The following is a 13627-nucleotide window of genomic DNA, read 5'->3' on the forward strand; positions in this document are numbered from 1 at the left end:
AATTCTTTTATTTATTTTTTCCGCATCAATTGCAATTCCTTTCTTCTTGTCATTTTGTGGACTAACTCCCTTAATTGTCTTGAATTGTCGAAGCAGCCAGTTGATGTACTGCAGGAAAGGATCGGGCTTTCTGTAAAACGTTAAAACAGAAATTATATCCATCTTCTTTGGCTCTGTGCTATCTAATTTAGCTTGCAAGCAAATGGCACCGACCGAAAGGTTTAAAGAGGATAAAAAAGCTCCCTTGGAATGATAACCTGGAAGGCAAAACCAACATATGGATATTCCATCATTGTCCCATATATGTTACATCAGAACAGATGAAGCAGAAAACATCCTTGTTATACATTTCATTATCACCTTAGCGAGCACGCAACCTAGCTTGGCCGTCATTATCCATCGTTGATTTATTATTATATCATGTTGGAGAAATTAGAAAAACAACGCCGCTAGGGACAAAGTTTAAACTCGGTTTCCAGACATAATATAGCATTACAACATAATGAAGACTTTCATTTAATTTCTTTGTCAGAGTGTCAGACAGACATAGAGAGAAAAGAGAGATGGAGAAACCAAGGTGGTGGTTGTTACTGTTACCTAGTCTTGTATTGTTGAATTTGGTGGGTCTTTGCAAGGCAATCGAATCGCCACAATATGCTGTGGTGCATGCAGAACCAGATTTCGAGGTGAGATTGTATGTGAATTCCACATGGATGTCTGCTCCAGTTAATGAACTCTCCTTTGAGAAAGCCACCTTGTTTGGCTTTCACAGGTAACTCCTGTGCCCAAGATTCAAGATCACTTTGAATTTTATATGCATAATCAATATCTAGTTTGTTGTTTTGATTGCTTAGAGAAAAGGCGAATTAAATTAGATGGTTTTAAGACGTTGTTTTGGTTGGTATTTTTCACATCTATAATAATTCAACCAGCTAGAAAAGTTGGGTGTAGGTTTCAGTTTTCCTCCAGACTCCTTGAGCTACCATTTCTTAAAGCTGATAGCTGCTTTATATTTTGTGACTGCTAAATCTTCCTTTGAGATTCTAGTTCATCTGCTTGATATCACCCTGTTGTTCTTTTATCAGGTTGTTTCAATACATCCAGGGTGCCAATCTAAACTATTCGAGGATTGCAGTGACAGTTCCCGTAGTGACCAGCATAGTTCCAGGAGCTGGGCCCTTCCGATCATCAGCCTATGTTGTTCGGTTTTATTTGCCTGTGAAACTCCAAGCTGACCCACCCGTCCCCCTTGATGTACTGCATCTCAAACCTTACGCATGGAACAGTCATTGCGTTGCTGTGAGGAAGTTCTCTGGGTATGCGAAGGATGAGAATATTGCAGAGGAAGCAAAAAGACTCGCTGACAGTTTGAGCAGGTCGCCATGGGCCAACTTAAGTTCTACCGAGAGCAATTATTCCTATTCTATTGCTCAGTATGATTCTCCATTCCAGTTTATTGGTCGTACCAATGAAGTGTGGGCAGATATAAAAGTATCCGGAGCAGATGGCTGTAATTCCAGTGGAATAGCCTCTTACTGAACAAAATAAATCTATCTTGACCGTATGTGTTGGAAATCTGTTTCTCTTATGCCTAAAGGATCAAGCACAAACATAATAAACCACTGTAGTTTCCTTATTCTCATATATTTCTCTCTCTCTCTCTCTCTCTCTCTGTAAAAACATGTTTATGTATTTCATTTCAGCTTGTAAGTTTGATACCATAATTAAGAACGTATGGATTGTACTATATTTTAGCCTTTTACTAGCCAGTTTGCTCATTGCTGCGGAGTTCTTGAAAAGTTTTCTTGTAGCCCTTAATATTAGAAGGAAATTCAATGATTTTAGAGAAAAAGAACATATTTTTTTAGTCAAAATTCCTTTTTTTAATTCATGCGTTTCTTTTCTGTTTTGAGAAAAAAAAATGTCTTTTTTTTCATCATCATGGTTTTCCGAATAAAAAAATAAATATTTGTAAAAATTCTAATGATTTAGGAGAACAAAATACGTATTTTAATTCCTATTATGAAAAAGGTGAATCATAGCTGATCATTTGGCGTGAAAAGAGGTAACAACTTGCACACCAAACCAGCCAGAAGATGCAAGGATAAGAGGAAGAAAAACTGATCAGCAGGAACGGTTGCAAGAAAAGGAAAGAAATCACAGACTGGGGGTATTATTCTCAAAACACAAATGAACAATATCATGCCAATTAATTCCTATTATGAGATTGTTTTATACACGGCATGGTTTGTTAAAAATGAAGGATTGCACGGCGTTGTTTGAAGAAGCAGAAATGTTCCCCAAGCGCGGCAGCAAACCGAATGATGACTCCAACATACTAATTAATATACTAAGTTCCAAATGGTAGCGCCTTTTTTAAATGGGATATATAAAGGTAAGGAAACGGTGTCGTTGGTTTGTTGTGAAGAGAAACGAAATATAATCCAACATGGCAACCCAATAAAAAAAATTATTATGATATCTTCTGATCCAGTCCCTGTTTTTTCAATTCTTTCAACGAAACCAATTAACTTTTCAAAGTTTAAAGTTGGTCTTTAATTAAACCGATAAATCCTTGAAACATTAAATCGGGTCCCTCAAATCATTTCTTCTCCATGATTAAATTCTGGCACGATCTAGACCTCAACCAATCCCCATTGTACTGCAAACTCGGGTTAGAATCCTTCTCGCGGTAGGATTTTCTACTTTTACACTAGATATTCAAACGGGAATATCTTGAGCTTCTGATATCAAAATCAGGCAATTCAAAAACCCAAATTCATTTACACGTACAGGACTACAACTTTCATGAAGGATTCAAAGTCAGATAAAATCTTTTTGAAGAATAGAATCTGGCCGCAATCTGGTTGGCAAAAGAGGTTTCCTGATCTAATTCAAAAACTGACAATACTAAGCATCTCAATATGACTAAGAGTCTGGCCTAAGAACAGTGGGCCCTATGACCTAATAAAAGTGCAGATCAATTCTTTAACATGTCATAAATGACAAAATATAGCTAGGATGGTCAGATATTGCATGAAATCAAGTCAGAATCAAAGTCTAAGTTGGAATAAAGTTGGTATTACAACAGAATTGTGACAGCAACAGAATCAATTTTTTAGTGCAAATTCTGAAGGATTTATCCAACCTTAAAGACTAGATAAAGAAAGAACAAATTTAGCATTATGAAGACTTCTAATTAGCCTAAGAACCCGTTTGGTAACATAGGAGCATCCACGTTTCCTGTGGTTTCATTTTACAAGCTGTTTGGTTAACAGCTGCCCATGGTTTCAAGCACTTGGGGCCCACACAAAGTTGCGTTCCAAACGCAAGATTAGTAAAAACAACTCTGATTTGCTTTTGTCGTGACTGCTATTCAGAAAACCCTGCAAAATTAACTTTCCTTTTCCAAAAAAATTAATTAGCCTTATATGTCCTCCTCAACTATCATCTCTCCTTCTCCACATTTGCCTTCCAAGCAGCTGAGCTCTCTTCCACCACATCTTCCCTTGTCTCCTAAAATTTGTCCTCCTCCTCGCAGCTTCATTGTGTCAAACACACCTACACACACTCTTCCATGCTCTCACAAATACCGAACCCAGTTACTAGTGTTGGTAGTCAAGTGTAGATCAAGCCCATCTGCCACCGATCTGCTACCTTGTTGAATTCCTTTCGCGGTTGAAGAAGACACGCACTCACCAAGGTAATTATCTTGTCATTATACCCAAACAACTGTATATATCATGCCTTATCTGCTGCCACAAACATACAAAACGGCTTTCTCTAACTATAATTCCTCTTCACACTGTTTTCTTTGCCAGAACCAAAGAGGGCATCGGAATCAATCTCCTGGAAAGCTCAAACACAAGCATCTTACCAATCTCTGTGGAGGTTGCACAAGTAAATTCAAGGTCAGTTGCTCTGTTTCGGTTGCACAAGTACTTAATCTTTAATTTTTAGTTGCTATGTGTTTTCTAAGAATTAACATGTCTGTAATTGTTACATTTTATTATGTCTGTTTCGGTTGAACATTTTTTTGTTTAATTGAACATTTTCTGAGAATTTCTAGGTTTTACATTTGTGCTATTTTTAGATTTTTAATCTTTGTTTCGGTTCAACAATTACCATCAGTGTCAATTGTTATGCTTTACATGTGTTTAATTGTTAGTTTTATTATCTCAGTTGAATGGGTATAAACATAAAACCTATATGAATATCAAGTTGCTGAAAATGGGACTGAAGCCAGTTATCTGCTCTATACAACGTTTGATTATGTAATTAAACACATGAGAAAATTATATCTAAGAAATCTCAGCATCTAATGTAATATTACATAATTGACAGATTATGCTTAGGAAATGAAAACATTGGCTTGTAGAAACATAAATGTAAATAAACCTAGCAATTAAAGTGTTAAGCTGATTATGTTAAGTCTATGTTCTTAAATTGCATGTTTTATTTAAGTTGGCGATTTAATTAAGATAGATTGTGCATTCTATGTCCTTTACAATGCCTCTAGGAAATTAACTTGTTAATTGTATATTAGACAAAACATTTTAACCAAGAACATGGACGATTCTCAATCACAAGATAAGACTTATTGGACTAGAGAGATGTTGCACGCTTTTTGTGATATATGTATTAAAGCAATTGAGCAAGGTATGCAACACATTTCAACAAAGCTGGGTGGAAATATGTTATGAATGGCTTTAAGGATTAAATTGGCCATGCATTAACGAAAGCACAATTAAAGAATAAGTGGGACGGAATTAAAAAAGATTGGAGAATATGGAAAAGGTTGATTTCTGAAACAGGAGTAGGTTGGAGCACTGAACTTGGAACAATTTCGGCACCTGATGAATGGTGGAAAGCTAAAAACCAGGTCTGTTTTTTTTTTCAGTATGTTTAAAGTTGTAATAAATTGTTTGATTGAGTGTTGGTACATTATTTTTTGATGTATATTTATCTTGATTGTCCCTTGTTGTAAGAGATATGCGGAGCAAGAAAGTTTAGGCATGCTGGAATCGATCCCACATTGTGTTGTAAATATGATATCATGTTTACAAACATTGTTGCTACCGGTCAGTATGCTTGGGCTCCATCACAGGGTCTGAATTATGATGAAGATGGTGGCGATGAAAGGCAAAGTAACACAGTTAATAAGGATCCACATATTGAGGAAGGTAGATTCTAAGGAGGATAGTCTACCAAATTTTGTTGCCGATGTCAGTGATATGGTTGTTGGTGTCACTTTTTCCAATAGCACAAGCAATCCCACTGGTAGTAGTGGGAAGAGAAAAGGTGTGCAACAAAGTTCCTAAAAAAATGAGAAAAAAAAAAGGTGTTGGAAGGGGATTGCAATTGTTTTTGCGTTTAGATAAGTTGGTTGATAGTGTGTCTACCAAGAGTGAATACACGTCAAGTGGTTTGGATAAAAAAGAAGTTTCACTCCATTGAGGAAGTGGTGTTCGGCAGTGAGCTGTATTGTTTTGCAACTGAGTTTTTTATGGTTAGAAGTAGGAGGGAAATACGGGCAGCAATTAGTGATATGGACCGAAAATTTCAGTAGCTGAAATTAATGTTCGATCGAAGAGCAAGCTACAGACCTTGATGTAAGTGTACATTTGATATAGGGAACACTTACAGTTATGTATATTATTGTGTGTTATATGTAGCAGCAAGTAAATTTTGTTGTCTGTTATATGTTTTGGTAAGTATTGCATGCATTTCATATTTATAGTGTTGTTTCAATGTTTAACACACTTATCATGTTTGGTTTTTATATCAATGAGCCGTTAACATATTATATGGTTATGTGTTTTTCGCAATTAAAAGATTACAATACCAATCCTTATGGTGAGGTGTACTACATGAGGTGTTGTTACGGTTGTGTTGTTGCCAAATGGTTGATGCAAACGGTTCTGCCGTTGCTGATTTTTTCCAGGTTTCTAATTTGTAACATATGATATGTTGAGCACTTCCTTTGTATTTGTAGTTGTAGGCTAATTGGTTATGTTTGAGATGTCTGTAACAACTATTGTTGTACCTGTTACAAGCTGTAATTTTAGGTTTCATGTTGACTTCTATAGACTTTTTTGAATGGCTGAAAAACTTTGTGTTGAGTTTGCTTTTTCAGCCTTGAATTGGATATTGTAATTTAACGGCTTTGATGGTTGTTTCTGAGTTGAGTGGCTGCTAATTTATTGAATGTTAGCTATTGTTGTGCATGATTGTTGTTGACTTGAATGGCTGAAACTGCTGTGCATGCTTGTTGCTCACTTGAATGGCTGATACTGCTATGAATTATTGTTGCTGATTTAAATCGTTGATAATGGTTTGAATGGGAGTTGCTAGGTTGAATGGTTGTTCATGGTACAAGTTCGGGTTGTTGATGGGTATGGCAATCAAGAGTAGTGGTTTGTGTTGTGTGTGTGTTTCTATTTAAGCTGCATTGTCATTCCAAAACATTTTCATTGGCTGCCCACAAATATTGCAAGCATTCTCACTTGTATTGCAAGCTGTTTTGAGAAGGTTTTGTTGATGTTTTACACTGTCATGTCAAGTTCATTGAGTTTAGAAGGTTATTGTTGATTTGAGGGCTGCTGTTTAGTTAATAAAGCTTGATCTTTATGTTTTGTAAACAAATTAAAAGGGTAAATCTGATAGGGCTGCTGTTTATAGCCAATAAAGTAAGTTCATTTATGTGTTTTTCAATTTATAAGTTGAATAATAAGTTTGCTAAAGTTTTTATATTTTTCTGAGATGGATAACAAACACGCTACTAGACAAAAGTGTATACACAGCAGTCCCTTTTCCTTAGTTTTTATTCTCATGAAACCTTAATTGGCCGCCAACAAATATTTCGAACATTCCCACGTGTATGAATAATGTTTTGAGAATTGAAATTATGGTTGTGCTATAAAATATTGAATGAGTTACTTATAAGTAAAATATGTTCGATTATTAGGGATTGCTCCAATTTAAATGTTTTGGCTTAAGTTAATGTCGCCATTAATATGTTTGATTATTAGGGATTGCTGCAATGTAGATGTTTTGGGTTAAGTTAATGTCGTCATTAACTTCAAAAATATTCTAAACAAATTCTGCAATGAACAATGTTTTGTTACCCTTATGTTGCAAGTTGAAAATTGCTATTATTGTTGTGTTTAAAATATTGAATGAGTTACGTATAAGTAAAATATGTTCGATAATTAATGTTTGCTCAAACGTAAATGTTTCGTGTTAAGGCAGCCATTAACGTCAAAAATATTCAAAACATATTATTCCATGAACATGTATTTTTACCGGTACTTTGCAGGTTGAAAATTGATATTAAGTTGTGTTTGTAGATATGGATGTGAATTGGTTTAATGCGCTTTTTGATGACCATTATAAAAATGTTATGAATAATGTTGGTCGGTATGTGTCTGATGGGTTAGCTGGTACAAGTTCTGGAAGTGGTTTTGGAGGTAGTTTATGTGCTGGTTATGGGAACAATAACAATAAGGTGCAAGACGACGACCAAAATCAACAGGATGACGATGACAGTGGCGATTTATTTTGGCATAGAGAGTGTGATCGCACTAAATTAGTCATATGCACTGCTGGAGCATTGGCTTTGTATCACAATACGTATATTTATAAAGAACCATGTATGGTTTCATACAATACTGGAATGTGATGGTTGATTGAAATTTTAAATGGGCATTGGGTACGTTGTGTGAACATGTTTCGAATGAATGCAGACACATTGAAGAGTTTGTCTTTTGAGTTGGAAACGATGTACGGGTTGAAACCTTTTAGACGGATGGGTGTTATTAAGAATGTAGGCATGTTTCTCTACACTTTAGCTCTAGGCACTTCGAACAGGGAAATTCAGGAGAGATTTCAACATTTAAGTGAAACCGTGTCCAGAAATTCCAACGAAGTTCTTCATTCTGTGTGCGTGCTAGCTGTTGATTTAATCAGACCAATAGATCCAAAATTCACAGCAACACCACTGGAAATTGCAATGAATCCGAGATACATGACCCATTTCAAGGTAAAAAATACTTTTTAGAAGTTGTTAAATATTTCAAAAGGTTACAATCAAATATTTAAGTACAATTAAATTGATTCAGCAACAAATTTTTTGTTTTTGTAGAATTGTATTGGAGCGATTGATGGAACACATGTACATGCATGTGTATCATAAGAAAATCAAATCCCATTTATTGATAGAAAAGGTGTACCGACACAAATTATAATGGCAGCATGTAGCTTTGACATGCAATTTATATTTGTTTGGGCTGGGTGGGAAGGTAGTGCACACGATACAAGAATATTTTATGAGGCGATTGGAAATACAAACATACAATTTCTGAGGCCACCGGAAGGTATTCACCCGTAAAAAATAGGGTTGTTGTTCAACTGGTCTAATTTTTTTTTCTATGAAATAGGAAGTAAGCGTTAAACAATAATTAATTTTATACAGGGAAGTATTATCTCGTTGATTTGGGATATTCGAATGAGTACGGTTACTTGGGTCCATATAAAGGGGAGAGATATCATCTTCCAAAATTTCATCGACGAGGACAACCGCGAAGTCAGGAGGAACTATTCAACCGAGTCCATTTATCCTTACGACATGTAATCAAACGTACATTTGGAGTTTGAAAGAAAAGATGGCGAATCTTGCAAAACATGCCTGAGTTTCCTTATGAATCACAGGTTAAAATTGTTATCGCATCAATGGCGCTGCATAACTACATTCGACGGAAATCGGGCCAAGATGTTGCATTTAACGAGTTTGATAGTCATCCTGATTTTGTTCCTTCTGATACTTTTCCTGATGTCGTTACACAATCACAACCATGAGGGCACCAGAGGGCGTCGCGTATGGATTATATTCGTGATGGCATTGCAAATAGTTTGATGGGGCAATAATGTTTATTTTGTAATAACAAATAACGATTTTATTTTTTTGCCGGTATGTATTTTGACAAAATGTTTTATTTCCTCTTAACACAAAGAATTATTTCATTTAAGTCCTTTTTAGTCATTTTAGGTACAATATCAACCGCAACCACAGTTTTAACCAAACATGTTTTTACCACAACAAAGTCAAACCACACTTTTAACCAAACACACAAAATATATACACAAACCACAGAAAAAGTACTTTTTTTTAAAATCACTTTTTTCCAACCGCAACCACAACAACTACAACAAAAACAAACACTCTCTAAGAATACTGATGATTTTGGCAGCAAAGAGGGAGGATAAGGAGAGCAGAAAACAGCTGAAACAGGGTTCAAAAAATATTGCGATGTCGCGGTCGCACAAATTAATTACCCTAGCTTAAAACATACAAGATAGTATAGAGCAAGTAAAGGGTCGATCCCACGAGGAAGTTTCAAGTCAGATTTTTATGTTGTACGCTATGTAATTGGGGGGATTTGGTTTGTGATTATCTAAACTATGGCAGCAATTAAACTAGCAAACAAAATCAATTAAAACCGAAACTTATCAAGGAAACAAACCTTGGTCACAAGCACACATCCACCAACGAAAATTAGAACCGATCCTTGAAACGAAAATTGCAGTTTATGTTCTGAAATTTTATCTTTTCTTAACATTGATTAATTAACGGATCCGCCGTATAACTAATCCTAACCAATAAACAATCAAAGTGTCCGCACTAATGATTCAATTTAATGGTAGCTTTAAGAACTAGATAATTTCATCAAGATTAACATACAAGCTGTCCGCAGCTTGTGTCACTTTGTTCTAATGTTCTCCCTAAGTTCAATAACGTAGTTCCGCCATAATTATCAAGCTTAGCTGCTTCACAAGTTCATATATCATAACTCCGGTTTTGATATTAAACTTAGCAATAGATTGTTCACAACAATAACTTAGAGTCCGCTCTAGCAATCATCAACAACAATCATAGGAAATATGTATAGGAAAACAATCATACTCATTCATAACATAAACTGAAAATAGAAGGAAGAATAAATCTCACGGTTCTTGAAATCCGAAGGTTTGTTGTGTCCTTGCAACCAAGAAAAGAGCTTAGCCTTGCATAACTATTGAACAACTACTTCTAAAGAATGAAAAGAGCATGATTTTTGGGTTTGTAGAGGAGAGAATTTGTGTTTATTCTCTACTGGTTGCTGCCTCCTTCTGCTCTCCCTCTTTTCTGCTGGTTGCTGCCCCTTCTCTCTTTCTTTTTATATGCTAAGAAACCCTAGTCTCTATTTTACAAAATAATCCTTCCTTAAGTTGACAGTTTACATTTAAGTACTTCAATAACTATTTTTCCTAAAAAGGAGAAATAGCCTTTCATGAAATCTTCAAAATCTGACTTAGAGGAGCTAAATTGCTGATATAAAAACTTGGATGTCGGTTTAGATGCTTCGGAATGCAATTTGGACTCGTTTCTTCACGAAACCTGTTTGCTGGCAGAATTCAGTTGTCATCTTTGGAAAATCATATCTCCCTCATATGACATCGGTTTTGGCTGAAATTTGGAGCGTGGATAGGTCTTTGAATTAGGAATCCAAGAAAATTGAGTTTCCATCAATTAGACTTCTATAACTCCAGATATTAAATTTTGAATGGCCAAAGGTCAACACTGGCAGAATGCGAGATTTGACTTTGCAGGATGTGATTTCCATGATCTTTCTCCTTTTATTTTTCTTTCATTACATTTCCAGAAAGGTATGGATGTTAGCTTTTTAGTGTCACTGGAATCACTTCATTTCGATCTCTAGAACTCACGCTGTGCACAATACATCGACTGAACATCAAATCTGCCAATTACCTCAAATTTACTCCTTTTTGCATCTTTCATCCAAAAATGCCTTCAAAACATAAAACAAAGAATATCAAGGCATTTTATATATAAAACATGGACAAAACATTAGGTAGATATGGGTGAAACTATCAAATAATATGGTTACATCAAATACCCCCACACTTAGCTCTTGCTCGTCCTCGAGAAAGGATAAATAAAATCAAATTGAAAAAAACTATGATCAATCTCTTAATCTCCCATCAATGTCCAAGAATATATGCATTATAAACAAGAATACAATCATGAAGGATAAATAGTATAATTGTCATGAATTCATTTACATGCAAACTTCAAAACTCAATCAATCATCGGGATTTAAATGAAATCTATGTCATGCCAAAGTGATAGGTCCTCTCATTGATATACACTCCAACACTCATGTGTTTAGGGTTTATGTGTTTAAATCTCTCAAATTCAATCAAAGAGTATGTTCTACCATAAGCTTGCTTTTCAATCTCATCTCCATTAGCAACTTATTACAAGTACTACATGAATCAAAAGGTCTTATTTTCTGGTTGTAATGGGGCTAAGGTTAAGGTGAGGTAAAAGAAAGTAAAAGGAAAGGTTCAAACCAAAGAAAGTAGAGCATTTTGAAAAATGATATTTCAAACAAGATATTCCATCAAAGCACATAAATTTTTCATCTTTAATCACCAATGCTTAACTTCTTTTGATTTCAAGCTCTTTCAACATAAAATTTTAAGAACATAAAGGAACACTTTTTTTCTTTTTTTTTTCCTTTTTTTTTCCTTTTTCTTTTTTTTTTCTTTGTTTTTTTTTTACCTTTGGCAACTTTGTCCATCTTTTCATCAAGCATCACTTCTTCTTTCTTTTCACATAATTTCCAACCATAATTCCATGAGATATCATAAGTATATGCTCTACTAATCCTTGGCCAGGGGAAAAGGAAAACATATAAAAAGTTAAGGCTTATACATGGATAAAGCAAAGAAAAGATAAACAAGCTCAAAAGGGGCTCACTAAGGATAATATGCTTTAGGTTGACTTTTTGGTTCAAGTGATTAAAATTCCTAATGCCTTTATCATCTTCATGTATATTTGTAATGGAATATAATCTCAATAAGATATGAAGCAAGTTCTAGAGATACATATCATTAAAAGAATGCACACTCAAAGAATATAATGTTGAAGGTTCAAAAGCTTGCATTGGTATAACACTATAAAGTCAACATGGCATATTCTCAAAGTCAATTTCTAAACCAATTAAACCTTAAAATTTGCATGCATACTTCTTCATTTGATTTATATCTTCATCTATCTCAATTAATTCTCATACATAATACTCATATTCTAAAAAACCAATGGGAGTTAAAAAGATCAAACACAAACTAATTTAACTTGATTGGATCCAATAAGATTGAGTAATTTAATGATATGATTTAAACTATAGGCAATGATAATAGACGAACCACAAAAGAAACATTTGACAACAATTAACTAAACAAATAAGCCACCAATATAATACTTAGAAGGAGAAGAAAGAAAAGATCGTTAAAGACTCATTGTCACTCCACCATGAACATCACCCTTCACCAAAAGATTTTGCTCAAACAGTTTAAACCTCACTATAAAAGGTTACATGATGATATTGAAAGAAGCCACATGAGCTGCTAAAGCAATGTCCCAGAAAAGCAAATCGAACAAACACACAATGAAGTGGGCATTCGCCTATGTTCAATCAATCAATTATATTTAATTTAAGAATAAAATAAATTTTTAAAAAATAAATTTAACAAAGAACAACAATTAAAAAGACCTGAGATAACCCAATTAAATAAAAAAAAAAACAAATAATAAAATAAAGGACATAGAAAACAAATAAAAAATAGAGCTTAATCTCTAATTAAATAATTGTTGAATGGTGAAATTAAAAAATAATATTAGCTTAAAAATGATTTTAAAAAAAACCCCAAAGCATTCTCGAGCAACACATTTTAAAGTTGAGTTAATTTCTCAAACTTGCAACTTATGAAAACCTAGACATGACTTAACAAAAAAGCTCAAATCCAAACTAATTTAATGTTGAAGGATGAAATGAGTAAAAAAAAAATACCAATATAAATTTTTTGACAAAGCCAAAAAAACAAAAATCCAAAGAATGAAGATAAAATCTAATAGGAAAAAAATGATGGAGGGTGAAATCACAAAAAAAAAATCAATTCTAAAAATTATCTTAAATTACATAAATAAAAATTAAATGAATGGGAATCAAATTTGACAAAGGAAAAAATTGAACGAGGATGTAATCAAAATAAATTTTTAATTTTATAAATTATTTCAAATAAAACAAATAATAACAAAAAGAACATGGAATAAATTGAAAAGAAAGAGAAGTTAAGGGGTTGATTTGAAAAATTAGAGGGCATGGTACAAACATCGAGGAAGAGAGAGAAAAGATAGAGAAAATGGTTATTTGCGCCAAACTGGAGGCCAATGTGGTGCACATGCTGCGGGATCATAAAGGAAATGCCGAGACGAATTCAACGCAACCCCAAAATGACTTTTTTGGTTACTGGAATCAGTTGCACGTGTCATCCAAAAACAACAAAATGGTTGACGCGCCAATGCATGCTCAACACATGTCGACATATGTTTTTTTGATATTTTTTATTTATTAAAATACCAAATTAACCATAACCTAACCCAATGATAACAAAAAAAAACCAATAGCTTAATGAAAAAAATTATCCTTTGACCCATGGTATAAGAATTTGAAATTCAAGGGCAATGAGGGTTTTTACTATGCTTATATAAAAAACAAAGATG

At 34.2% G+C, this 13627-nt stretch overlaps 1 protein-coding gene across 1 annotated transcript; it reads left to right on the forward strand.

Annotated features, from left to right (window-relative positions):
- The first annotated feature begins 214 nt into the window (after positions 1-214).
- On the forward strand, positions 215-1747 carry LOC133678964 (uncharacterized). Its single transcript, XM_062101501.1, has 2 exons — positions 215-772; positions 1086-1747. The coding sequence occupies exons 1-2, from the start codon at positions 564-566 to the stop codon at positions 1537-1539; spliced, it is 663 nt and encodes a 220-aa protein (XP_061957485.1). The 5' UTR covers positions 215-563; the 3' UTR covers positions 1540-1747.
- The last annotated feature ends 11880 nt before the right edge of the window (positions 1748-13627 follow it).

Source organism: Populus nigra, chromosome 18 (genome assembly GCF_951802175.1).
Source record: "Populus nigra chromosome 18, ddPopNigr1.1, whole genome shotgun sequence".
Taxonomy (NCBI): domain Eukaryota; kingdom Viridiplantae; phylum Streptophyta; class Magnoliopsida; order Malpighiales; family Salicaceae; genus Populus; species Populus nigra.